The sequence below is a fragment of the Hemicordylus capensis genome, chromosome 2, assembly GCF_027244095.1.
Source record: "Hemicordylus capensis ecotype Gifberg chromosome 2, rHemCap1.1.pri, whole genome shotgun sequence".
NCBI lineage: Eukaryota > Metazoa > Chordata > Lepidosauria > Squamata > Cordylidae > Hemicordylus > Hemicordylus capensis.
The window spans coordinates 398239115-398266934 of record NC_069658.1 but is presented as its reverse complement, the minus strand read 5'-3'; the positions used below and the strand labels follow the sequence as shown (position 1 = coordinate 398266934).

Sequence of the window (27820 nt, the reverse complement as noted above, 5' to 3'; positions counted from 1 at the left end):
GTGATGAAAAGAGTCAGACACCAGTTTGTGAAAGTTACCAAAAAAGCTGTATATTGTTTCTCATGTACATACATATGAAAACACTGAGGCACTGAACAATAAATCCACATTCTTTGAATCACAGATTACACCATCTGTAGAAAGAAAAAGTACAAAACAGCCAATCAGGACATGTAAACAAAAAAAATGTAATTACAGAAAGAACCGTTTTTGTCACTGCTGGTATAGCACAACAGTGATATCGGGAAGATATTTAAGCAATGCTATATGTCTATTGAAAGCAAGTTAGGAAGCTATATTTCATCTTTTCTACAAAGCTACTCAAAGCCACTCAAATCAGAATAAAATGTATATTTAAGCCACTAGTTAACCCCAGAAACACCTCTATGTCCTCAAATGGCTGCTTATTTTTGTGTTTCCAGGTTTATATAATTAAGTGAACCCATGTCAGTACTAGGCTAATTTGTACATCCTCACAGGAATTTGCAGAAGTGTAATTTTAGTTTAGAAACATATTGATAGAACTAGAGACTAACTTGACACATGGATAAGAAGTCAACACTGTTATGCATACCAGACTCCCATTGACAGAAATCCCTCCCTTTAATTTTTTAGTGAGAAGTTAAGCTATGTAACTGGCAATTCCCCAGTAGCATTTCCATTTTAGGTGATAAAATGGACTGGCTTGGGATTGCTGCCCTATTCCACCTGTGCCTTCTATCTGAGTGCTTGACTTGTTTCACCTGTCCCCAAGGACCAGAGAACTCTTGTGAGATGAGAGATTTCTGGTGTCCTTGGCAGCATATATTAGAGGGAGGCATGCCAGAGGCGTAGCAGACGGCCCGCCTGTAGGCGGCCGCTGAAGCCAGCAGCCAAAGGGGGCCGGCCTTTGGTGCTGGGCCTTTGGTGTGGGACTGAGGTCTGGGGTGGTGGTTATAAGGTGGGGTTGGAGGTCTGGGTTGTTTGTTGTTAGTCCTCCCTTTTATTGGGTTGTGCCAGGCCTTCTGTTATCATGTGTTTGGGTTCTCTTGGGCAGAATGATGCTGGGTGTGTGTACAGTGGCTCTGGGGCAGCTATTATTACTGTTGTGGTGGGGAATAGAAGAATTGGCGTTGGCAGAGCAGCTGGCTATTACAGGGGAAGGGAAACCAGTAATTTAGTAGCTGTTTCCACTTCCGGCTGCCCTGTCAGCTCTCTGGCTTTGGGGAGCAGTTCCAACTTCGCACAGAACCTAGTCTTGCTCCTTTGTAATGCCAGGTCGGTTCAGAATAAGACCGAAATCATCCATGACTTGATCATGGATGAGGGAGCTGACCTGGCTTGTATAACTGAGACCTGGATGGGGGAAGCTAGTGGCCTAGTTTGGGCCCAGCTTCTTCCACCAGGCTACTGTTGTGGAGCAGGCTAGGGGATGTGGGCGGGGGTGGTGGTGGAGTGGCTGTTGTCCATAGGGATACCATTTCCCTTACCAGGGCCCTGTGCGACAGCTGACTTACATTGAGTGTGTCTTTCTAAGGCTGGCAACTAGGGATAGATTGGGGATTCTGTTGGTGTACCATCCACCCCGCTGCCCAACTGACTCCCTAACTGAGCTGATGGAGCTGGTCTCGGAGTTGGTGTTGGAGTCACCCAGACTTTTGGTTCTGGGTGACTTCAATATCCATTGTGAGGCTGACTTGTCTGGTGTGGCACAGGAGTTCATAGTGGCCATGACAACTATGGGCTTATCCCAATCAGTTTCAGGACCAACTCATGTTGCCGGACACACACTTGATTTGGTCTTTTGTTCGGATCAGGGGGGTGGGGGATCCTGTGGTTTCCCCACTGTCATGGACGGACCACTACCTGGTTAAGGTTGGTCTCACAGCCATAACCCAACCCTGCAGGGGTGGAGGACCTATTAAGATGGTCCGCCCGAGAAGGCTGTTGGATCCAGTAGGATTCCAAAAAGCCTTGGAGGATTTTGATGCTGGTCCTGCCAGCAACTCTGTCGATGCCCTGGTTGGAACCTGCAACAGGGAAATCACCAGGGCAGTAGACAGGATCACTCCTAAGCGTCCTTTCCAATCTGCTTTAAAAGTGGCCCCTTGGTAGACAGAGGAGTTACGGGGTCTGAAGCAGCAAGGTAGGCAACTGGAGCACAAATAGAGGAGAACTCAGCTTGAATGTGACAGGATACAGCATAGAGCCCATTTGAAGGTTTATGCGGAGGCAGTGCATGCGGCAAAAAAAAAATTCTGGTCTGCGCACATTGCTTCTGCAGGTTGGCATCCAGCAGAGCTGTCCTGGGTTGTAAGGAGTTTGATTCAGGCTCCTTCCAATTCAAACCAATCCCCGGGGACTTTGTTCTGCTGTGATGCTTTTAATGGGTTCTTTGTGGACAAAATCTCCTGTATTCGGGCCGACTTGGACTCCAGTTTCTGCAGAGTCTATTAAGGTGGTGTCCAGCAATCCCTCTTGCAGTATTAGACTGCTGGAGAGGGGGAGTCGGCCTATAGGAAGGAGGTGGAGAGGCTGACAGAGTGGTGTAGGGAGAATAACTTATTCCTCAATTTAAAGAAAACAAAGGAGATCATTGTGGATTTCAGAAAATGCAAATTGGATTTCCAGCCACTCATTATTGAAGGGATTTGTGTGGAACGGGTTTCGGTGTTTAGATTTCTGGGAATAGAGCTGAGAGATGACCTGACATGGGGAGCAAACACCAAAGATCTGGTGAAGAGAGCACAGCAGAGATTATACTTCTTGAGAGTTCTCCGGAGGACTAATCTCTCAAGTAATCTATTGTTGGTGTTTTATCGCTGTGCTATAGAGAGAGTGTTGATTTATGGGATCTGTGTGTGGTTTGGGAGTTGTACAGCCAGAGAAAGAACACTGCTGTCCAAGGTTGTTAAGACTGCGGAGAAAATAATTGGGTGTACTCTCCCTACCTTATATCAAATTTATGCCACCAGGTGTTATAATAAAACTGTAGAGATAGTGCAGGATCCCACGCACCCTGGAAATGATCTTTTTCAGCTTCTGCCTTCGAGAAGGAGGTATAGGGTCTTAAAGACCAGGACCAGCCTCTTGAGGAGTAGCTTCTACCCAAAAGCGGTCTCAGCTTTGAACGCAGTAAAACACAGCTTCTGAGGGGTTTTTTGTATTTAGTTTTTAAGAGTTTTTTAGTGGGTTTTTAGTGGGTTGATGGGAGGGGGGCGTATGGGTATATGTTTAGATTATTCTTGTTAGGTCCTGTAGTAGTGGTTGTAGATTCTTTTCAATCTCGTTGTTCTGCACAGGACAATGACAATAAAGATCTATCTATCTATCTATCTATCTATCTAGATTGGATCAGTTTCAATCTGTGATGCCTGATGACGTGGACAAGCTGCTTGTTCTCTGGATCCTTGCCCAACTTGGCTGCTTTTATCTAGCAGGGAGATTGTTGGGGATGGCTTAGTTAATATCATTAACTCATCGCTGAGAGAGGGTAGGATGCCTCCTTGTTTGAAGGAGGCAATTATTAGACCACTTCTTAAGAAGCCTTCCCTAGATCCCTCAGTGATGGACAGTTATAGGCCAGTCTCCAATCTCCCATGGTTGGGTAAGGTGATTAAGAGAGTGGTGGCTAACCAGCTCCAGGCGGCTTGGGAGGAAACCGATTATCTAGACCCATTTCAAACTGGTTTTAGAGCAGGCTATGGGGTTGAGTCCGCCTTGGTCGGCCTGATGGATGATCTTTACCGGGGAATAGACAGAGGGAGTGTGACTGTTGGTTCTTTTGGATCTCTCGGCAGCATTTGATACCATCGACCATGGTATCCTTCTGGATTGCCAGGGCGAATTGGGGATAAGAGGCACTGCTTTGCAGTGGTTCCGCTCCTATATCTCAGGCAGATTCCAGATGGTGGAGCTTGGTGACAGTTCCTCTTTAAAATGGGAGCTATTATATGGAGTCCCTCAGGGCTCCATTTTGTCACCAATGCTTTTTAATATTTACATGAAACCACTGGGTGAGGTCATCAGGAGATTTGGTGCAGGGTGTTATTAGTATGCTGATGACACCCAAATCTATTTCTCCTTATCATCATCTCCATCATCAGGAAATGGCATTCATTCTCTAAATGCCTGCCTACAGGCAGTAATGGGCTGGATGAGGGAGAACAAATTGAAGCTGAATCCAAGCAAGATGGAGGTGCTCATTGTGGAAGATTGGAATTTAAGGGATGAGTTAGATCTTCCTGTGCTGGATGGGGTTACACTCCCCCAGAAAGAACAGGTACGCAGCTTGGGAGTACTCTTGGATCCTGACCTCACCATGGTCTCTCAGGTGGAGGCTATCGCCAGGAGCGCTTTCTATCAGCTTTGGCTGATCCAACAGCTGCGTCCATTCCTTGAAAAGAACGATCTCAAAACAGTGGTACATCAGCTGGTAACCTCCAGGCTTGACTACTGCAATGCGCTCTATGTGGGGCTGCCTTTGTACATAGTTCAGAAACTTCAGTTAGTCCAAAATGCAGCAGCCAGATTGGTCTCTGGAGTAACCCGGAGAGACCATATTATGCCTGTCTAAAAACAGCTGCACTGGCTGCTGCTATATTTCTGGGTGAAATACAAAGTGCTGGTTATTACCTTTAAAGCTCTGAATGCCTTGGGTCCGGGTTACCTTAGAGAGCTCCTTCTTCGGTATGATTCCCATCGCTTGTTAAGGTCATCTGGAGAGGTCCGTCTCCAGTTGCCACCTGTACGTCTGATGGCAACTCGGAACTGGGCCTTTTCTGCAGCTGCTCCTGGTCTATGGAATGCACTCCCGGCAGATATCTGCATTTTAGGCTCGCTGTCGGCCTTTAAGAGAGCCCTAAAAACCTATTTATTTGGCCTGGCCTTCCAAGGCTTATAAGTGTTGTTGTTGTTAAAAGTATTTTAATTGGCTTTAAATAGTTTTAATTGTTTTTATATTGTTTTTAGCATTGTGTTTGATTTGTGGGTTTTATGTCTTTTAAAAAAGTTATTGTACATCGCCCAGAGCCTCTGGATGGGGCAGTTTATAAATGTAATAAATAAATAAATAATAATAAATTACCTCATTCGAAGTAGCCAGTTTAGAAATCTGAGTAGTGTTTCAACCTGTAAAATTTAAACAGAGTCAAATTCAATAATCTAGGTGCTATTCCTACTCAACAATGCTACAAGCCAGTTTGTAGTACCTTAATAAAAGCTATACCACAGTATCCTAAATTATTTTATGACAAAAACCTGAACAGGAACAGGCTAGCTAGAATCAAATGGATACACTTCTCTTTTAAAAGCTAAGAGGAAATCAAGAAACATGTACAAATACTCATATAACACTCATAGTTTTCACAATACTATGCTTGTTTACATAGAAGCAGATCCTACCGGGTTCAACAGGGCTTACTTTCAGGTAAGTGTGCACAGGCATTCGTTTTCCATCATATAGGGAGGTAATCCTCAACATGATGGATTATCAGCCTCTGCATGCTTCGAGAAAGGACCAATCAAGTTTCAGGCAGGCTAGTAGCTAGGTTAGGTAGGTGTCACTCAATCCCCAGTTCTGGTCCTGTCTCGTTCCGTTAGACAGCTCTTGGTTTGAGCTCTTGTTCTACTCGCTATTTTCAGGCTAGTTCTTTCCTTTATTGTTTGAATTGGAATTTACTAAAGTGATTTTTAATTTACTAATCGGTGAGGTAAAAATTTGTGTTATCTTTTAGTTTCTTGGAAATTGGCTCTGTTGATCACTATCAGGCAGGCCTCCCACTTAGGCAACATGCTGAAAAGTGCCCTTTCTGAGGAACCTTTTTCAGAATCAAGGGACAGAGACCCCAAGAGGGTGATCTCCTCAGTCCCCAAGAGACCCCGTTTGGTTTCTCCTCAGTGCGATCACATGCCTGGCACACTGACTGAAGAGGCTGGGGCTTCTAACCACACGATTATTACTGCTATTTTTCTGTCAAGCTGCACAAAAGAGAAAAAGAAAAGCAGCAAGAACCACCAAACATCTAAAGGAGGCAGAGGGAAATAAAAAGAAAAGGAAGGCTATATGCACCTCAGGGTAGGGGGGGCTCTGAGTGAGAAGCTGCAAATTCAGGCAGTTTGCAAGCAGCAGCCTTCTTCATTCCCACTGAAGCTCCATTAGCCATTTTGATCTACAGTTTTACCCATCAGCTGTGCTGTGGCCTCCATTTTGAGAGCTGATACTCCTGCCGTGAGTGTAACCATGGCGCCAGTCAGAAATGCAGAGCCTGCATTGGCCGTTTCACTGCATGACACCCCCCCCGGTGGCCCAATTTTGCCGCATGACCCCCCTCAGGGTCTGATTCTGCCACTGCCCGCAGCACCATCACTACTGCTATCCTGGGACAGGGGACATGTGTACTGTTCCTGCCTTGTTGGTGCCATCTGTGCTTCCACCTGATATTTCTAAGTGGCTGGAAGAGTTTATTGTAAAACAGTGCTGTGCCATTGTTTCTTCCCTCATTGCCCCCTCCCTGCCGCCAGTCCGTCCTGCCTGACTCTTCTTCTCTCCCTGCCATTCCTGCTACTCCTGGGTCGCAACTGCCTGACCCTGTGCTACCTAGATGTCCTGGCAGTCCTTTTTCTTCATCCCCAGACTCTAGCCCCGCCAGACAGGCTATTCCATGGGTGGAAAAGGGAAAAATAGTCAAAATGGAGGAGACTGTCATGCTAAAAAGGGTGACATTTTCCTCTTCACCATCCTCATCTGAGGGGCCCAGAGTTGCTAAACGTACAAATGTTTGTGTTTCTGAAATTATTCCTGAGGTGCCTGGACCTGTAATTTCTAGGCCTGGACTCCCTGGACAGCCAGCTCTATCTATAGGCCAGCAGCCTGTACCTGCCCTTCTTTGCCAACTGGCACCACCTTGAGGCCAGCAGCCTTCTTCAGTGCCACTGTTTCCAGATACTCAATTATCAGAGTCTAAGAAAGAGTGGGAGGAATTGTCCGATGAACAGGCCCCTGCTTAAAGGCCTAATTCTACATGCTTGCTCACTATAGCTGAAACTGAAGTGTGATTGGCCAAGGCCAAAACGGTTTTTAAGGATGTGGCTCAGGAAACTGGTTTCACCACTGTGTCAGGCCTGGATCAGAAGGTACTTGCATCAACTGCAGCAGCTGCTGCTACTGTGCCTTTTCCTGCTCTGTTTAAGGACATCATGCTGGCTGAATAGGGTGCACCAGTTGCTTCCAAACCTGTGCTGGGTTTCCCAAAAAAGCTTTATAGCCTGCCTAATGATATTATGTCTCTATTAGCAGTACCTCTAGTCGTTGCTCCTGTGACTCAGCTTGTGTCAGGAGTGCTGATTAATAAAAGGGGGGATGAACAACGGAGGTCACCAGAGGACAGGAAAGCAGACCATCTGCTCAGAAGAGGTCATAGGAATATAGGAAGCTGCCATATACTGAGTCAGACCATAGGTCCATCTCACTCAGTATTGTCTACACCAGGGATTCTCAAGGTTGGGTCCCCAGATGTTATTGGACTTCAACTCCCATAATCCCCAACCAAAGGCCACTGGGGCTGGGGATTATGGGAGTTGAAGTCCACTGACATCTGGGGACCCAACGTTGAGAATCCCTTGTCTACACAGACTGGCAGCGGCGTCTCCAAGGTTGCAGGCAGGAATCTCTCTCAGGCCTATCTTGGAGATGCCAGGGAAGGAACTTGGAACCTTCTGCTCTTCCCAGAGCGGCTCCATCCCCCAAGGGGAATATCTTACAGCGCTCACACTTCTAGTCTCCCTTTCATATGCAACCAGGGCAGATCCTGCTTAGCTTAAGGGGACAAGTCATGCTTGCTACCACAAGACCAGCTCTCTTCCCATGATCCGTCTGTTACTGTCATCATAGCAGCCGCCACAAACTCTAAGGAGTTGGTGCAATACATTCCTCCGGAGAATGTTAAATTGCACCAGTGTGTCAACAAGTTAGCTAGGGCAGTCACTCTTATGGCTGTTTTGAGTCTGGATTGTATCTAGCATGCCTCGCGAGCGATGGTGTCTAGAATGGCAGTGCTCAGAGTGTTATGGTTAAAGAATTGGCATGTCAATACTAAATCAAAGGTTACTTTGACTGCTACTCACTTCCTGGGGGGGGGACTGTTTAGAGGATCTTTAGGACTGTTGGTTGCAACTCAAGATAAAAAGAAGGCCATGTTAGCTGGACACAGAGAGCTTCATAGGCCCTTGGGTGGGGGGGAACACGTCCTACCAGTCTTCCTATCGTCCTTGCAGAACTTTCAACTAGGCTCCAGCCAACCAATTAAGCAACAACTTTGGGGACAAACACCGAACTTCAAGCCAGCCTGGCGACAGCCCTGGAGCAATCGAGCTAGAGGTGCTTCCAGAAACCAGCAAGACAGACCTTTTCCTTCTTCTTCAGCCCAGGAAAATAGTAAGCAATGACCCACTCCCAGTAGGGGGCAGGCTCGTCCTTTTCTCAGAGGCCTGAGCAAACAGCACTGCCCATCGCTGGGTGCTACAGACTGTACGGGAGGGATATTGGATAGATTTTGTTTCTCCCCCCATCACCGATTTTCACCCAATAACTCCCTTAACCAGGGTAAAATCCAAAAGTTGGTGGAACAGGCCGTTCAACATTTGTTGGACATTCAGGCCATAGAGCCAGTTCCACTGACCACATCATGTTCAGGCATCTATTCTTTGCTCTTTCTGATGCCAAAGAAGGATGGGTCCTGGTGACCTAAAACAGCTCAACAGGTATCTGATGAAAAGGTCGTTGTGTATGGAATCTTCCTCAGGTCGATCAAGGATGCAGTCCAGCCCAGCGAAGTCCAGGCATAAATGTACCGATCAGAAGCTTACCTACATGTGCCTATTCACCCCTCCTTTCACCATTGCCTGAGCTTTTCTTACAACCATCAACAGTACCAGTATAAGGCTCTGCCCTTCGGGTTTTGATCAGTGCCTCGGGTTTTTACCAAGTTGATGGTGGCAATGATTGCCTATGTCTGTCTCCAGGGCATTCGTGCCCACCCTCGACGACCTGTTGATTCACTTGTCTTCCCAACAAGCCTCCAGCTATGTGCAGCAGACAGTCCAGATACTCAAGGAACATGGCTTCGTCATCAACCTTCTGAAGAGCCATTTACATCCATCACAGCACCTCCAGCATCTATTTGATACGCAGATGGCTACTGTCTCCCTTCCATTGGAATGCTGGCAGAAGATTGCTGCCTCAATCGTACCCCTGTTGTCCAGACGCAGGGCAGATCCAATGACTCTGGCTCAGCTTATGGGGTCGATGATCGCTTGTTTGGAGTGCACCTCTTGGGCAAGGTGGCACTCCAGACTGCTTCAATGGACCATCCTGCCTTTTCAGTCAGCCATCATGGAAAAGAGGCACTTGATGGTGCAACTCTCTTGCAAGGTCAAAGAATTCCTCATCTGGTGGTTATCTCCAGCCATGGAGGAGAATCTTCCCCTCGAAAATCCACTCAAGCTGGTGGTCACCATTGATGCAAGCCTCTCCGGCTGGGGAGCCCACTGCTTATAGCTGAAGACAGTTCGTCTGGCCTTGCTTCAGTGTCAAGACCTACTTCTGGGAAAGCATGTCCTGATAAGGACTGACAAAGTGACAGCCAGGTCCCATGTCAGCCATCAAGGGAGCACAAGATCACGGGCCCTTATGAGAGAGAGACCAAGCTACTCTTTGCTTGGGTGGAGGTTCATTTTCATTCAGTATCAGCAGAGCACCTAAGTGGTTCAGCAAATCTGCAGGCAGACTGGCTGAGTCGACAATGGATAGATCCCACAGAATGGCCTCTGAATCCAGAGGTCTTTGCTCAGATTGTGGAGGTGATGGGTTTTCCCAAACTGGACCTGTTTGCATCTCAGAGCAAAGCTCAACTTCCCAAGTTTTTCACGAGGTTCCAGTGTTACCAGGCGGAACAGATAAGATGCTCTCACATCACCATGGCTGCTTGGGCTTCTTTGCGCTTTTCCACCTGTCACAAAGCCTCAGGTCTGTCATCAGGAAGCTTCTGTCAGAAATCGTCCTGGTGGCACTTTACTGGCTATGCTGTCCTTGGTTTTTGGACATTCTGTCCCTGTCACTTCGTCCTCCATGGCACTTTCCTCTCCGAATGGATCTCTAATCACAGGGTCCCCGTTCCATCCAGATCCAGTGTGGTTACACCTACACGCTTGGAGGTTGAGCACAGGTTACTAGCAGACAGAGGATATTCATGGCAAGTCCAGAACACAATTCTTGCCTCGAGGAGGTCTTCTACCTCTTGTATTTACCAAGCCACCTGGTTGGCTTTCTGTAGCTGGGGGCGAAAACATCATCCAGCCTTCCTCGGCAGGCGTTTCAGAAGTTCTGGGGTTCCTCCAGTCAGGCCTCAAGATGGGTCTCTGTCCAAACACCTTGAAGCGCCAGACTTAGGCCTTGTCCTAAGTTCTGGATATTTCAGTTCCAGGCTGCTCAGCCTTGCATCCACACATTCACCATTTTTTGCAGGGAGCTACCAACATCACTCCTCCATCTGTGCATAAGTTCCCATCTTGGGACCTGAACAAAGTGTTAAATGCTCTCACTAGGGCTCCCTTTGTGCCTCTCCACTCGGTTTCACAGAAGCTGTTATCTTTCAAAGTCCTCTTCCTCGTGGCAATTACACCTGCTAGGAGAGTGTCTGAGCTGGCTGCTTTGTGCGCAAAGATCAGTGAGTCTTGCAAAAGGACTCTGTAGTTCTAAAACTGGATTCAACTTATGCCAAAAATTAATTCAGTTTTTCATAGGGGTCAGGGATTAGTTTTGCCATCCTTCTGTCCAAAACCTTCTCATCCAAAGGAGAAGGTCTGGCACACCCTAGATGTGCGAAAGGCACTCAGAGTATATATAAAAACAACCAAACCTTTTCGTAGAAATGATTCTCTGTGTCTTTCCAGCCTTCTTCTATGGGGTCTAAGGTCACCAAGACTTCACTGGGCTGGTGGATTAGAGCGGCAATTGCCCTTGCTTACGAATCCCTCCACTTGTCCGTTCCTCAGGGGATCACAGCCCATTCCACTAGGAGTGCTAGCACTTCAGCTGCTTTTTCAGCACCATTAGACGAAATTTGCAAGGTGGCCACCATTCAGTGCCACCATTTGTGAAACATAAAATTCCATCTTTTCATGCAGCTGTAGGACAGACTGCTTTACAGCAGGTGGTTTAACCATCCACTGCCCTCCCTATTCTTTTTTTGCTTGGGTACGTCCCATCACGTTGAGGATGACCTCCCTATAGCATGGAAAAAGAAACACTGGTAGATTTATCGTGAAGAATTTTTTTCCAAGGTATAGGGAGGTCATCTAGCCCACCCGTAGATTGGGGGCTTATTTATTTATAGCATATTTCTATACTGCCCAGAACACAAGTTCTCTGGGCGGTTTACAGGACTATAAAATAGGTTTCAGTCCTCTTGGACCATGTTTCAGGGAGATGGGTCGACTCCCATGGTTACAGTTTACCTGTCTCTTTACTGCTACTGTTCTGGCTCATTTTTATCTGTTTATGTTCATGTTGAGTTCTTTTTTCTAAGTTTTACTATGCTATACAGTCCTGGAACTGGAGATTGAGTGATAGCTACCTAACCTAGCTACTAGCCTGCCTGAAATTTGATTGGTCCTGTCTCGGAGCATGCAGAGGCTGATAAACTGTCACGTTGAGGACGACCTCCCTATACTTTGAAACAGAACTCCTCACAGTAAATATACCAATGGTTCTTTCTCACACAATGGTTACAATCCAGCCAGAATAAGCTGTTCTTGGCTGCTTTCCTAGGCAGTACAGAGTGCTTAAGCACACGGCTTTCACTAGGTTTAGGTGTGCTTAAATTTTGTGGATGTTCATTTAAATGGAAGTGATTTAAGCATGTTTAATCATCCCAATAAAATCAAATGGGACAAATTTCTTAATGTGAGTTGAATCATGCCTGGTGTTTCGATAAACATTTGTTTTTCAGTCTTAAACTTTCCTCAGAGTTTGAACAGCTCAATTTGTTTTTCTTTTTGCATCATACCCAATTTAATTTACATTACATGACTTGTACAAAAAAACCTATGTACACTGAGATTTTGCTATGATTTCTTTCTTTTTTAAAAAACTAAGAAGCAAAGAACATTTCTCTTTCCTCCTAAAGTTTCCTATAACAGTATCCAGACTCTACTGATGACCAACAAAAATAGCCTTAACTTCACAGATAAAGAAACTGGATAACTTGGTACTCTGCACATTTAGCTATATAAATATATAGAAGAGTCTGGAAGTGACAGGGAGTTTTGCTTTTTTTTTTCCTCCCCATCAATGAGGAAATTTGTCTAGGCCAGTGAAATGGTAACATCTGCTTTGTTATGGCTGGGTTAGATCTCAAGTATTAGAGAGAAAGTCAACAGCATGCCTCACATTTCTGGCATCTATGGATTAAAAGTAGCATCATGGCTCCATTAGCTTAATATGATACATACCTATACAATAACGCTTTGCCTTTGTCATTAGCTAGAGAAAAATACCCACTTCTAGGCGAGAAGTCCATAGATCGAACAGAGCGTATTAGTTTTCTTCCGAGCACCGGAAAATTTGAGAACACAGTAAGTGAAGCAATGTGGACCTGTTAAGAATGAAACCAAGCAGTGAAAAATAGGTAAAGTGTATTCAAGTGTCATAAAATGCTGACAAAAGTCTCATTCAAAAGTATGTTAGGTTTAAAAACTGTTCAAACCACCAATCTCTACAATTATTCTTCCAACTATGGCCCTAATATTAAGAGCTCCTTATACAAAGGTTTGCGCAGCATAATGTTCTTGTTGCCCTGCCCACAGCTGCCCACACTGCTGAAAGTTATTTTTGAAGTGCCCCAAATTTCAGAAGCTATCTGTCAAGATGCCTGTGGGTTGGATCATAATTTACTACTCTGTTCACAGATGTTATTGCTGTTCATAGAGTGTGAGTTGCACTCACAGAAGGAGTTCTCACATGTGCACAAATCTCCTCATAGAAAAAGCTTCATTCAGAGTGCTAAACTGGAACCCAACCCTATGTAACACACTAGAAATAGGAAAGGAAAATACAAATGTAGATCTTAAGCAGCTTGTGAGCTTCATAGCAAAAACATTCCCCATACAGTCTCATTAAGGTGAGACAAGTCTGCCACAGCCATATTTCAATCCGTGATTGTGATGTTCTTGGTCATTTCCTAAAAGAATTATCTAAACTTAGGGATAATAGTAGCATGTATTATTGTTTATTTATTTTGTTTAACACATTTACACCCCACTCCTGCGTGGGGTGGCTCACAACAATAAAATAGATACAATTTGCAATGAAAGTAATAACATTAACCAAATTAGGTAAACAAGTTAGAAATCAGGTTAAAAACCACAATCAGTATTAAGTTTCAAATTAAAAGTTATTTTAAAAGCTAAAAATTGAGAATTATAAGAACTAAAAAAACTACCAGATATAACCAAAGATGGAGCATTTAAAAGCCTCTTTAAAAAGATGTGTTTTTAGTTTTTTAAAACACTGAGGGAGAGAGCATGGCGAAGCTCTTCAGGGAGGGCATTCCAAAGTAGTGGGATCACAACTGAAAAGGCCCTGTCTCTAGTCTCCACCAACCAGATCTCTGTTAGTGGCAGGGCCTGAGACAATGGGCTGAGGGCCCTGGCAGGTTCATATTACTTTCATTGCAAATTGTCATTGTCTGGAGCTGAAACACCACCACGCTCTCCAACACCTTGCCCAAGAAACGGAGGTTTGAAACTGGTTGAAAGCTATTTAAGTCATCTGAGTCCAATGAGGGCTTTTTTTTTTTTTAAAAGGAGGAACCTAATGACTGCCTCCTTCAGGTGAGGGGCAAACCACCCCCTGCTCTAGAGAGGCATTCACCATCCCCGCCACCCATGGACCTAGTCCCTCTCTAGAAGCTTTCACCAACCATGAAGGGCAAAGGTTGAGAATGCACATGGAAGGCCTCAACCTTCCAAGGAGCCTGTCCACTTCCTCAGGCAACACAGTCTGAAAACCATCTAATATAACAAGACCAGATGGTGCATTGGCATGTAGTTACTATAAGTGTATGTAGTTACTATAAGTGTAAAACACATATATTCATCCCAGTATAGCATCTCTCCCACTGCTACTGCTGGATCTCCCCCTTGGTGTTCTTTTTTAGAATGTGAACCCATCTGGGACAGGGAGCCATCTTCTCATTCCTCCTGTTATGAAAATTGCTTTGTGAACTTTTTTTCCTGAAAAGCAGTACAACAGCAACAGGAAAAGAGAAAGTATTTTGCACATGTCAAGCCAACCCTATCATAAGTGCATGAACTTTAACCTGTAACATTTCCTTGCTAAAAATTCTTACCATTCTCACCGCGTCGTCAACTTTATTGGAAGCTACTGCCAGTATTTCAGTGGTGGGATTGAAGGATAGTGATGTAGCAGCTGTGACCAGATTCATTATAGCTTTAAGAGGTTTAGGATTAGTTTCTCTGAGACAGTTGTCATGGGCATACACATTCACAACTCCAGAACTGGAACTAGAAGAAAGAATGGGCCACAGGCTATAAGGTTAAGAATAACAGAAACAAATCCACAATTTACACACACCATCCCACTATACTGAGTGCTGTTGATTACTATTCCCTATACAAAGACAATTTTTGTGTTTAATGATAGGAAAGAAAAACATTCCAGCACTATCTATCTGTCTGTCTGTCTGTCTATCTATCTAATTCTCTTAGCCAGCATGTGCCCAGGATTTGGCGGCAGAATTCTCGCGACACGCTGCAAGAGTCTGGGACTGAGGGAAACGTCGGTTGTTATTATTATTATTAACTCGATTTCTATACCGCCCTTCCAAAAATGGCTCAAGGTGGTTTACACAGAGAAATAATAAATAAATAAGATGGATCCCTGTCCTCAAAGGGCTCACAATCTAAAAAGAAACATCAGAGAGACACCAGCTACAGTCACTGGAGGTACTGTGCTGGGGGGTGGATAGGGCCAGTTACTCTCCCCCTGCTAAATAAAGAGAATCACCACGTACAAAGGTGCCCCTTTGCCAAGTTAGCAGGGGTATGGCTGGGGGTTGGGGGAGGCCGAGGCGCTCTGGCGGCTAGCAAGGGTGGCGAGAGGAGAGGCGACTGAAGGCTGAGCTGCGCTGCCGAGAGGAGCCCGGCTGCGTGGGTGTGGCAGCAGGCTTCCGAAAACGGCCAGGCGGAGGCTGGTGCAGTAACTGGGGCTGTTGTGGCGGGCCTGGGAGGGGGTAGAGTGGCAGAGGAGGCGGGTGGCAAGTGAGGAGGCAGCGGCAGGCCCTGGCAGAGGAGGTGGCCTGCAGGTGAAAATGACGGGGAGTGGACTGGGGTGGAAGGGAGGAGGGAAGTGGCCGAGACTAGTGGTGTAGATGCTGTGTGCCGGTTCAGCTAGTGAGATTTAATCGAATGTCTTCAAAATGATCTGTGGTGGTTACTAAACACTCACATTTGCTTTTTTAAAAAACGGTTTTACTAAACTGCCAAAGAGAAGTGCATTGAAACTAAGATGTTAATGCTATGCATTTTATACTTGCTTCTCATGGGGGAGGAAATCGGGAGATTTGAAACTATTTTCAGATTTGGCCCACAACTCTTACAGAGCTGTGAGCACTCCTCCAATAAGTTAGTAACTTCTTTTACAAAGAGGACTGGCTGACCCTGCACAGAGCATCTGTGCACTAGTTGGGCCCAGCTGCTTTGTCGGCACTGCCACTTTCTCTTCTCTCGCTCACCTGTCACCCACCTTCTTCTGCCTGCCGCTGTTGCCCAGCTGTCTCCTCTGGCACCCATTTGGCCACTCGTCACTACCTCTTGCTCGCCCCCCCCATCCTCAGTCTCTCTCTCTCTCTCTGTCCTCAGTTCTTCTCTCTCTGTCCTCCGTCTTTCTCCCTCTCTCTCTCCTGTGATTTGCTCTCTCTCCATCCTTCATTGTCTCATGGTCACACATCTGCCGCTCCCCCAGAACCTCCTGCAGTCGCCGCTGGCCCCAGTCGCAGCCACCATGGCGAGGATTCCTCCAACGCTTGCTTCCCCTTGCACTGTCAGGGCTCCATATTCCTCCCTGCCGCCCGCCTGGGCATGGCCAGCCGCCTCCTTCCGCCCCTGCGGCTGTGCCAGCCACCAACGACCTCCCTGCCACACTCATCCGGCCAACTGCCTCCTGTCTCGCACAGCCCTTCCCAAGCGGCCCAACTCCTCCTTCCCTTGTGAAGCTTCCTCATGCCGACCCAGCCCCTAAACTCCATGGTGTGTTCTGAGGTGCCCCCCACCACTCCCTGCCTCCAAGCTCCCTGGTGCTTCAGGACAGGGCCCATGACTGCCGCCTAAGCTGCCAAACTTCTCTGTGGCAAACTCCTTGGGGCTTCCCGAAGCACCCGCCTGCTCGCCTTGGGGCTTGCTCTCCCCTGGAAGCCTTCTGCCTCATTCTCCTCCTCACCAGACGTCTGCCCCTCCCTTGGCGGCCAGGTTTCTCTACCCACCCCACAACCTTCTGGGCTAGTGTGCTCTCCCTTGGGTTCTCCTTGCCCACCGCCACTTCCGAAGGCTGGCAGGGCTTTGCACGCTGGTCAGCCGCCTCTTCAGGCCGGTGGGGCTTTCCCTGCCAGCTGGCTGCTTCCAAAGGCTGGTGGGACTTTGCCCGCTGCAGCTTTTGGCCCTGGCTGCCTCCTGTCTTGCGACCCAGCTCGCCACCACCCGCTGCCATTTCTCCCGGCTGCATGTCTCAGAACCCTCCACCACACGTGTCTCCCCCTCTGTCAGCCAACCGCCTCCTTTCTGCCACGTCCCCATGCATCCCATCTACGGGAATTAATTATATAGAGAGATCCTCTACACACTGTGTCTGATTATATTCATGTGTGTTGCAACATCACACTTGGTAGCTTTTAATGAAGGTGTCCATGAAGGTGAAATGAAGAAATGAAGGTGTCCATGACTGGAAGTAGTGCCCTCCAAAGAATGATTGCACTTACTTAGTGGTGACGGGAAAGTACTATATTCCTCCATATTTATCAATTCCATATGTATTTCTTGAAAACCAGTTCTGGGACTGAACCCTGGCTTAAATTAAGCCTTTATGCCAGAGGTAAACAGACATGGAGACAAAGATATTCTTTCTAGGCTATGTTCTGCTCTCTGGTACACACATCACAAGAAGATTACCCCCACAGGTCAGTAGTTCCATTTTTACGATGAGTGGAATTAATCAAGGCTAGCCCGAATGCAGCTCTACACAGTGGAGCTGGGTTAAAAGTTACCTATCGCTGCAAAAGGGTGCTCAATATTCAATTAGTCTTCAGATCAGGCTAATCCTCTGTGTCCAGCAACCACTGATTAAAAATGAAGTCATAGATAGCCATGTTGCTCCAAGTACCACAGTTTTAGAAATTCCTTTATTTGGGCAGAAGTTTCACACAATCTTAAGCAAGACTGTGAATTTTTCAGAACTCGTCATCAAGCTGGATGTGCAGCAAAGGAAAAAAAAGAGGTGAGGGATGGTAGAAGGGCAAGGTGTAATAGCTTTAGAAATCTGAAGTTTTCAACTGTCTTATGATGGAGTACAATAATTAAGCAGACTCGATGTTCATTAGCCTCACCATGTACTATACAATTATCTAAGGCTGCACTCAGGACTAGTGGGATGAAGAAGAGACAATAATGGCAGCTGCAAAAAAATCTAGCAGTTAATCTGTTCCATCCACAATTAGTGTTGGGTCTGCTTAACTTTTCCTGTACTCCGCCTTAAGAATGTTAAAAACTGCAGACTATTGCACCATGTCCAAGTATCACCAAATTCTGGAGCTTGCTTAAGATCTTGTCTCTGTGGTTAGTCTTAATAAAAAGGTATTAATGAAATTGATTAAAAACTTATTTTGATTAAAAGTGAAATACTTTTATTTCTATAGGACCTTTTATAAAGTTTGGAACTGAAATTCAAGTATTTTCCATCCATTTACCTCATGTTTTGGGAAGGTTTTTCTAGTAGCTTACTGAGAGATGACTCACTAAATGATTTCTAGCTTGGCTTTACCTGAAGTCTGGCTTTACCTGAAGTCACCTGAAAACAACTCCAGAGCCAAACAACATACTGTATACCAGAGACACCTGCCTGCATGACTCAAAAGAGCATCATAACTGGTTTGTTTCCAGTTACCGCCAACTTGTTTGGTGGCTACACAGAGACGGGCCTTCTCGGTTGCTGCCCCGAGATTGTGGAATGCGCTCCCTGCTGAGATACGATCCTCCCCATCTCTGGCAATTAAAAAAAAACCACACCTGAAAACCCATCTTTTCGCCCAAGCTTTCTCAGCTTCCTAAAATTTTGGGGTTTTAATTTCTGGTTTATTTTTAAATTTTTAAATTGTTTTTAAGTTTTTTGTATATAAAACTTACCTATTTGGCCTGGCCTTCCAGAGTTTTAAATGATTAACTGTTTTAAACTGTTGCCCTGATTTTCAGGGCTTTTAGCTGTTTTATTGGTTTTATTGTGTTTTAATAGTTAATTTGTTTTAATTGTTTTTATCATGTTGTGAACTGCCCTGAGCCATTTTGGAAGGGCGGTATATAAATCAAATAAACAAACAAACAAAGTTTTAAACTGGTTTTATGCTATTGTTAACCACCCAGAGACGAAAGTTTGGGGCAATGTACAAATCTGATAAACAAACAAATTTGATAAACAAATAATTTAATGTTGCCTTTGCTTTCACTTACCCACATGCCACATATTGGCTGTTTTTTGAGACTGCAATACTTGTACCACTCAGACAACCTTCATCAGTAAACCTATTCAGACACTGCCTACTTTTCACATCCCATATGAAGACTTCACCCTCAACTGGTAGACACAAAAGACAGATGTCAGTAAAAGCAATATATGTACCCTACTATAAGGAAAGGGAAAGATTGTGCCGTCAAGTTGATGGTGACTCCTGGCAACCACAGAGCCATGTGGTTTTCTTGGTACAATACAGGATTTGCCACTGCCTCCTCCCACGCAGTATAAGATGATGCCTTTCAGCACCGTCCTATATCGCTGCTGCCCAATATAGGTGTTTCCCATAGTCTGGGAAACATACCAGCGGGGATTTGAACTGACAGCCTCGTTCCCTAGGCAAGTACACTTACTTGTTAAGCTTTATCGTCTAAATGGGCAAGGCATGCCTGCCTCTTCATTTGGCTAAACGTTTTACGGGGAGATTTTCCTGGGTTGTGTGAATGTTATGGCACAGTTGTTGTTGGTTTTTGGGGGGGGGGGTCCTCAACATTTGCTATACTGGGTATTTTTTTAAACAGAAAAATATCCTATAAATACTACTACAATGGCAAGCAGAGGTCAGACTAAGTAATTATTTCACTGAACAATGCACAAGAATTTTGTATGTCATGAAATCTGAAAGCCTTACCAGAGTGGGTAAAAATTTTGCTGCCATCTGGAGAGAAGGATGATGCAACAGCCCTCCCATTTATTTTCATGTTGCCAACAAGCTCTCTTGTCTAGGATAGAGACATATTGCACATCAACATTGTTATTAAAAAACTGCTTAAGTAGAACAGCTTGGTCTCACTAGGCAACTTAAACAGACCCTTTTACAATCTTCACCTTTTCTTAGTTTATTAATTCAGATTTGTTTAATGATAATTATAACTGGTTTACAAAGTTCTACCTTCATTGAGATCAAATGCAGATAGCCTGATGACCCACTAAGGAGTAGCAATGTTCCATCTGGTGATACTTCAAATTTTCGGACAAATTTCTCCTCTAATCCTTAAATTAAAAAGAAAAGATATGTTGCTGTACTTTATGTATTGTTCCAAGCTCCACCACCTTCTCAAATCTACTTGGCCTAAGAGCATGACAAGAGTGGTATTTGTTATATATACTGATTAAAAGCTACAGGTTAATATGGCTGCTTGGACTTCCTAGTTACCAAAATGGTTTTAGAAAGATAAACATATGAACAGTCATACTGGATCAGGTCCAAGGCCTATCTAGTTCAGCATCCTCTTCCATACAGTGGCCTACCAGATGTCTCTGGGAAGCCCACAGGCAAGAGCTGAGGGCAAGCCCTCTCTCAATGCAACTGTTATCGAGAGGCATCTTGCCTTTTAGGCTGGAGATGGCCTATAGTCCTCAAACTAGTAGCCATTGACAGACTTGTCCTCCATAAATTTATCTAAGCACTTTTAAAAGCCATCCAGGCTGGTGGCTGTCAGCACATCTTGTAGCAGAGAATTCCACAAGATGTGGAATTCCACTACCAGATCTGCTGTTTCCCCTCTCTGGAGGAAAGAGCCTCCTCTATCGACTCACTCTTAACCAGAACTAAACACATGGAAGAAAATTTGACACTACTGCTAGAGTGATAGAGGCATCTCTGTATCGCTCTAATCAACAAATAAACTGGCCTGCTGGCTTTAAAAAATTATACATACATCCTACTCTTCCATAAAGTTCCCAGTGCTCCAGTCAGATGACTGATTAAACCAACACCTGCTTAGATTCAGCATCTAGTTCTCTCAGGCTATTTACCAGGCCAATGCAGTCCAAAGCACCAAAAAGGATGGGTGGAAGAGGGGCAGTGGGGAGAGACCAATCTACTCTGATCATACACCTCTCATGAACAATGCAGATGCCTCCATCACAGAAAGCCCCCTCCTGCAGTCCTGTCTTGAATAATTCCATCTAACCACTTGCCACTGCCATTGAGTACAATATCCAAAGAGGTCTGGGGTGAAGCCTGGCCTAAATATAAGTAGTATTAAGTACAACACACAATATTTGCCAAGCCTCTTCTATATAGTTCAAAAAGTAAAGTTATATTCTTGAATCTTCAGACAACATATTGATCTGATTTTAAAAGTCAGTGTGTAAAAAATAAATAAATAACCAGTTAAAAATCTTACCTCTAATATGATTTACAGGAATAACTTTTCCACCTATCATGTCATAGATGTAAAACAGCTTATCACGTGTTGTAGTAGCTATAACCTGCTCTCCATCTGCACTGAAATGTGCCTTGTAGACCGGAAAGCTTTCCAAATGAATACTTTGTATTTTTGGATTTGTATTACCATCCACCTTGAAAAAGAAAAATGCTTTCAGCTTTTCACCTGAGTTTGTGCATATTGTATGATTTTAAGATGCAAATATTTGTGACTGCTATTGTCTGCTACTGCAGATGGCACTCCACAAGAGCACAGGACCTGTCCTGCTTCGGGGAAGCCTTGCCTCAATGTGCTCTGGATTGTTGCCAGTCCTTAAAAGTTTGATATCTCACATGCCGCTTTTACCCCACACATGTAGGTATCATAGCAAAGCATGTTTTCACACACCCAGTTCCTACAGTAGTAAAAAAAAGGGGGAAAGCAATACAGAAATGATCACTCTCCATATGATTTTAAAGCAATTTCATATTTAATTCCCTTAGAATTTTAGAAAAAGACACTGATGTATTCATTAGCTCCTCACCTGGAACAGTGATATAGACTGATCTAGCCCAGCTGTCATAACAACTTGAGCAGAAGGATGAAACTGCACAGTTGTCAGTTTTGCATCTGACAGACGTTCATTATTGGCATGCAAGCAGTTCTTCATCTGATAAGCAGAATAAGAATGTACAAGGTCAGTATGAATCTGAACCACTGCTAAAGAACATAATTTATAAATAAATAAATAATCAATTCAGCAGGACCAAGTTATTGGATTACTGCATTATTTTTATTATTATTAATAATGTTCATATACCGCTCTTTAAACAAAAAATGTTTGCAAATCGGTTATTTTAAAAGAATAAAAATATGGATCTCTGCTCCAAAAGGGGCTCACAGTCTAAAAAGCAACAAATGGGAGATACCAGCAATAACCACTAGGAGGGAGACTAGGGACAGTTGTTCTCTGCCTGTTAAATATGAGAGCGCCATCAGGTGCATCTTTGCTCAGTTAGCAGGTCATATGTAGCATTACTGCTATATATCCCAGTTAATGTTGAGACTAATATGCACAGCACCAGCTCAAAATACAAGACCTACGGTTTGTAGGCTGTCATGTTGGCAGATCTGATATAGTTTTATTCTTGCACACAAATTAATTTGATTGGACAAGCAGTATCTTAGAGTACACAATGCAGACATTGCCCCCATTTTGTAGTTTGAAATGTACTACTGATCCTGATGCATTGAATTAAATATCCATAGACTGTGTGCCTTGAGATCCTAAAATTACTATTATATTTTTATAATGGCCCATCTTAAAAGATCTGGGTGGTTTACAAAAAATAAAACACAATTTTACAAACAATTAAAATGAAAATTAACAATTTAAAGCCATCTAAAACCCCTGGAAGAACAAACTATGTAAGTGTGTCTCAAGAGCTGTCTTAAAGGCCAGTAGTGTTGCTTACCCTCCGATTTTCTGTGGGAAGCGCATTCCAAAACTTAGGATTTGAGAATTCAGTGGACATTCTGGATATACTTGAGCTGAAGTTTCCACATTTACATTTCTGTCCCATCCCTACATATAGTAGCCAAATACTATATGATCAGTGTGTCAGGCAAAGCAAAAAAAAAAAAAAAAATTGTAGATCCGTTTCCTGAGTTTCTATTTTCAGATTTTTCTTTTACTTTTGACGTGGCATATAACTATTTCTCCCATAATTAAATATTTTGATGGCCAAGTCTTTAAGATATAAAAGTGTTCTCAACTGAATGCCAAGGAGCATGGAATCTACTCTTTTTCTCCCCTCTTCTCTATAGCCCCCAGAGCTGCTGGAAAAGCCATTTCTGGTGGTCAAGGAAACCTGACACACTGCATGGGATGCTGTACTAGTGGCTGCAGAAGAAGTATGATCAAGAAGCAACTGCCATCTCCACACAGTTTCTTGAATTATCCCCCTCCTACTGCTGTCCCTGGTGTGGCATCACTTATTCACTGTTCTACATGTGCTTCTGTGGCTGCTACCTATTGTGCTCCTGAAAACATCACAATATTGGTTTTAAATTGTTTTCAGAATTTCATTTTTAACTTGCTGTATATTGTTGCAAACCACCCGGAGACTTAAGTTTAGGGCAAACTACAAATGTGAAAAACAAATATTTTACCTGTAAAATGCCTCTTGGTAATGAGTCTGACATGGTCACAAAATTGCCTGTCTTACGTAACAGATCATCTTCCTCTTCATCCTCGCTTACATCTTAAAGCAAGAAACATTCTATTGAATATTACGCATTTGATTTGTGTTTAGAAACGTTAACAAGCAATATTAACCAAAGAAGTGGCAACCTAAAATGGCTGGGCGCATATTCAGTGCCAATCAGCTTGTGCTACATGTACTGCAAGGCTAGGTATGTTTACTCAGAAGCAAGTCCTACTGAATCCAGTAGAACTTCATAAGGAGGGAGTGTACCATAGAATTGCAGCCTTCAACTTCCTCACTATTAAAGTCATAGTCTAGAAAGCTCATATTTACCATCATTTTTTGTTTTTCTGATTTTCTTCTTCCTCTCCCTTTGTGCCCAAGAAGGGGCTCCTCCCATAGCACACTGAAATCTAAGAAAGAAGACAATAGCCAAGCTTTTAGTTTATAAGTTTCAAAGCTTTGGGTTTTAGAGTTTTTAATTTGTATTTTTAAATTGTTTTAATTGTGTCAATGTTTTAAAGGTTTTTAGAGTGTGAACCAACCAGGTATTTTTTGCATGGGGCAGTTAAGAAATGTAAAATAATATAGTTTTCCTAGAATTATAGGCAAGCAAAAACACATAACAAGTAGCAGCCACATTGCTGTCAAATCTGAAGGGTGAGAAGGAGGAGGTCAGCATTAAGCAGCTACTGAAGAGGGGTACAGGATAAGTAGTCCATGGGCAGCAGCTTGGGTCATTTGTTTCAAGATAAATTACATGCACAGCAACAGCATTCCCAAAATCCACTAAGCGAGCAATCCAATTTAAAGAGACACACACACACACACACACACACACACACACGGAATAGTCCTGGCAGGACTCGTTGCTATCAAATCCATGCTGGCTTCTACAAATAACTGCATTGTCCTCTGGCATGTGTAAAATGCTTTGGAGAGATGCAGAGATTTCTTTCGTTTGTAGAGGTTTGCATAAAGCAAAGAAAAAGAAGACACTGCTGTTGTCCCCCCACCCCCACCCACTTTCCTCAAACCTTGGAGCAAGCCAAAATAAAATCAATATCCCTCCCAAGCTCACTAATACATGCAAAGGATTTAGGAAAGAGCTCGAGTCTTAACTTTATTTGCTTGCAGCCATGAGTAAGACAACAGCAGCAATCTCTCCTGCTGTTTCTTTTTAAAAAGAATTTATTCAAGTGATTAAACAAACCTATTTTTATTTTTCAGAACCAACATGGCATAGTGGTTGAACTAAGACTGGGGACACCCAGGTTCAAACCTCTGCTCAGACATGAAGGGCACTGGTAGGGATGTGTGGAAACAGTTCGAGCTCGAACCAGATTGACTCCCCTAAAGGGGGGCCAGTCCAAGCTGAACTGGGCCTGGTTCAGATTGAATTGGTTCATCCCAGTCTGATTGGTTTTGCATGCTTGCAAAGGGGAAGCAAGGATTCCCCTTTACTAGCAAAGGGGGAACCTTACAGGCTTGAAAAAGGGCAGGTGGGAAATCACCTTACACACCATGGCTGGCTGGCAGAGGCTCTCCACCCCACAGAGCAGTTCCATGTACAGCCCTGGGCACTGGGTAATCTTGGGCTAATTACTACCTCTCAGCCTAACCTGTTACCTCACAGAGAAAAGATAAAATGGGAACAAATATTTAAATAATTCTTTTTTGGAGAATGCCCAGAAACCAGCTGGAGAGCCCATCAGCTCTGTTTGCAGTAGATGATTCCACCTGTTCTTGGACATCTCCACCCATGTCACATCCAACAGACCTTAGGAATGGCTTATTCCCTTATTCCCCGGAAACAGTTTTTGGAGCGAGCACTGTTGGCAGCTGCAGTGAAGGGGGCAGGGAATTTGGCCTGTGCTACCACCATTTTACAAGTACCACTGTGGATGCCAAACATTAGCTTCTAACAGCATACAGAAATAAATAACTTGGAAGTGTTTGTATTTTTATTATGTATGAAATTTCATTTGAAAAGTTTTGAAAGAGAACTGATTAAGTTTACACATTGCCTGTTACAAAAATAAATGAGAAAGACTGCTTCTGAAGTGGGTAGATAGTATATAAGTATTTTTTTACATTTAACCAGGTATTTGAGATCATATGTCAAAAACATCTTCACAGATATATATCCTGTTCATATGATAAAACTGAAAACTTACTGTTCTTGAAGCCGTCTTTGAAGTTTTTCTTTCGTAAGCTTTCTTTCTGCATCACTTTTCATCATATTTTTACGATATCGATGGGTCATATCAACCCTAGAACCAAGGCATATGCACAAATCGCTAAATAATTCATTTGATCACTTTCATTTGATCACTTTAAGAGATGGTTTCATTTTGTAGTACCGAGACATGTAGACCATATTGTGCCTTTCACTCAGATTATTTTGCAGGTAGCTGTCAACATTTCTATTCAGTTCACACAAAATTTTTATTGTATAAGCAACACGGTTTCAGTAGTTCCGAAGATCTTTTAAAAAGGACAGCAAATTATTTTTTTTGAAATGTGTAGTATGCAGTTGAAAATATTCATCCTGTAATAACTAAAAGCTAAAATGCTGGATTTAAGACTTACACCACCATTCTAAACATGTATTTAAGTCTTGTTGCTTCTAACAACAACTACAGTCTTAGTTTACAGCATTTAATTAACAACTCAGTTTCCCTGGAGCATTACTTACACTTCTTCAGCTTCGTCATCCTCATCTACCCATGCCGGCTTTTTGGACGGAATAAAATTGTCCTCAGTTTCACTCTCTGCTTCTGAGTCAGACTCCTCAAGAAGGTTTCCACTGACCACATTATCAGACTTAAAAAAAAAAAAAAAAAAGCAGCCACATTTGTAATCATAGAGTTTACTCCCAAGGAAATAAGGGGTGGAACATAACTCTCCCTTATTAGGAACCACAAATCTGATGAAGTATTATATAGTATTGCTATGTTATGCCCATATAATAGTTCCCAGTGTTTAAATAAGGACAATGTTTTCATCAGTTTGTGCCTGCAAGCTGCCTTTATTGCACAAGCTTCCTCTGAGTCCACAGTAGTCAGAAACGTTCAATTTTCTTGAAAATTCTTCTACCGCCCCCAAACAAGTTGCCCATGTCCAAGATCTGAGCATCGTGGTTCCCTTAATTATTTATAGTTCATTGCATTTGCAGGCATTTACAGTTTATACTGAAATCAACACAAGTAATTCACGCCTGGAGGGGCCCCCCAGAGGCAAGTCACATGTGAAGTGAGTGTGTGTGTATCAGCGAGGGGCCCATTTTAAAATTTTGTCTCTGGGTCCACTCCAGCCTCGTTACCCCTGCATGAAGCACTAAGACCAAATATCACCTCCAAGTAGAGACTTTACCACCTCAGCTGTCTGATTGAATCCATCATAGTTAAGCAACAACAAGCAGTCTAGAAGACCATGGGCCAGAGTGGTTAGGAACATAGGAAACTGCCATATACTGAGTCAGACCATTGGTCTATCTAGCTCAGTATTGTCTTCACAGACTGGCAGCGGCTTCTCCAAGGTTGCAGGCAGGAATCTCTCAGCCCTATCTTGGAGAAGCCAGAGAGGGAACTTTGAACCTTCTGCTCCTCAGAGTGGCTCCATCCCCTGAGGGGAATATCTTGCAGTGCTCACACATCAAGTCTCCCATTCAGATGCAACCAGGGCAGACCCTGCTTAGCTATGGGGACAAGTCATGCTTCCTACCACAAGACCAGCTCTGCTCTCCTGGGTGCCAGCCAGTACCTGTGCGGACGAGCCTTGCAGTCGTCGCAGTAAATCTTCGCCCTCCTCTGCGGCCCCGAAGACCAGCTCCTCCAGGCCACGCTCCTCCGGCCCGGGCTTCTCTGCCAGTAAAGCCAAGTGCTGAGCGCGACGGTTCTCTTCCTCCGCGGGCACCACGCGATGGCCACCATCATCGTGGTCAAGGGTTCCGCGCCCCACCTCACCTTCCCGTCGCCCCTTTTCCAGCCGAGCCCGCTTTTGCGCGTGGCGACGAGCCACAACCACCGCCTCCATGCCAGCAGCTCTCAAACCGGAAAGTACGGCCGCTCTTCCTTTCACGTGATCCGGAACCTTCTGTCCCACTCAGGGCCATAGAGAATCAGCTTTAGAGAGACACTATGAAACGCAGTACACGACTGGTTCCCAAACGAACCGGAGGAGCAACCACCGCAAAGAAACAAGATAGAACACCATAGAGACCCACGTGGGTAGAGCGCCCCACAAAGAGGCGATTAAACAGAAACCGGAAAGGACTGTACGCTACTCCACTTTGTTTCCCTTGAGAGGTATCACGTGTCCCCCCCCCCTCTCTTTTACATGACCCAATTTTTCAATTTCATTTCTCTTTCCCTCCTTTTTTCCTCATAAGTACCGTTCTCTGAGGTGAGCTATTCCACTATTCGTATTGTGGGTGAAGACCGATTATTTTTTTATAATGACCACAAATGGCTCAGTTGAAATGTAGACTTGAAAAGGGGGTCTCAGAGACTCATTGCCCAAGCGGCCGAGCCAATCACGGCGGTCCTTTTAACGCCGCAGCTTTCTCCGTCCCTTCAGCCCAATCGCCTGCTTCCTTCCGCATCATCGTTTCGGCCACCAGCAGC

General features: G+C 44.3%; 1 protein-coding gene and 1 long non-coding RNA gene across 2 annotated transcripts in view; one reads left to right on the top strand and one right to left on the bottom strand.

The window, feature by feature from the left end:
• Nucleotides 1-23151, top strand: part of LOC128348303 (uncharacterized) — a 28517-nt gene extending 5366 nt beyond the window's left edge. Inside the window, exons 3-4 of the long non-coding RNA XR_008318066.1 lie at nucleotides 21489-21682; nucleotides 22813-23151. This is a non-coding gene — a long non-coding RNA (uncharacterized LOC128348303). The remainder of the gene's footprint in view (nucleotides 1-21488; nucleotides 21683-22812) is intronic.
• UTP18 (UTP18 small subunit processome component) lies at nucleotides 25-27820 on the bottom strand. The gene is made up of 14 exons (XM_053304137.1): nucleotides 26958-27820; nucleotides 25891-26018; nucleotides 25370-25465; nucleotides 23526-23605; nucleotides 23158-23249; nucleotides 21530-21655; nucleotides 20965-21139; nucleotides 19725-19825; nucleotides 19464-19554; nucleotides 18772-18895; nucleotides 14388-14562; nucleotides 12490-12632; nucleotides 5066-5109; nucleotides 25-134 (listed from the first exon to the last, which is right to left on the bottom strand). The coding sequence occupies exons 1-13, from the start codon at nucleotides 27228-27230 to the stop codon at nucleotides 5085-5087; spliced, it is 1629 nt and encodes a 542-aa protein (XP_053160112.1). The 5' UTR covers nucleotides 27231-27820; the 3' UTR covers nucleotides 25-134; nucleotides 5066-5084.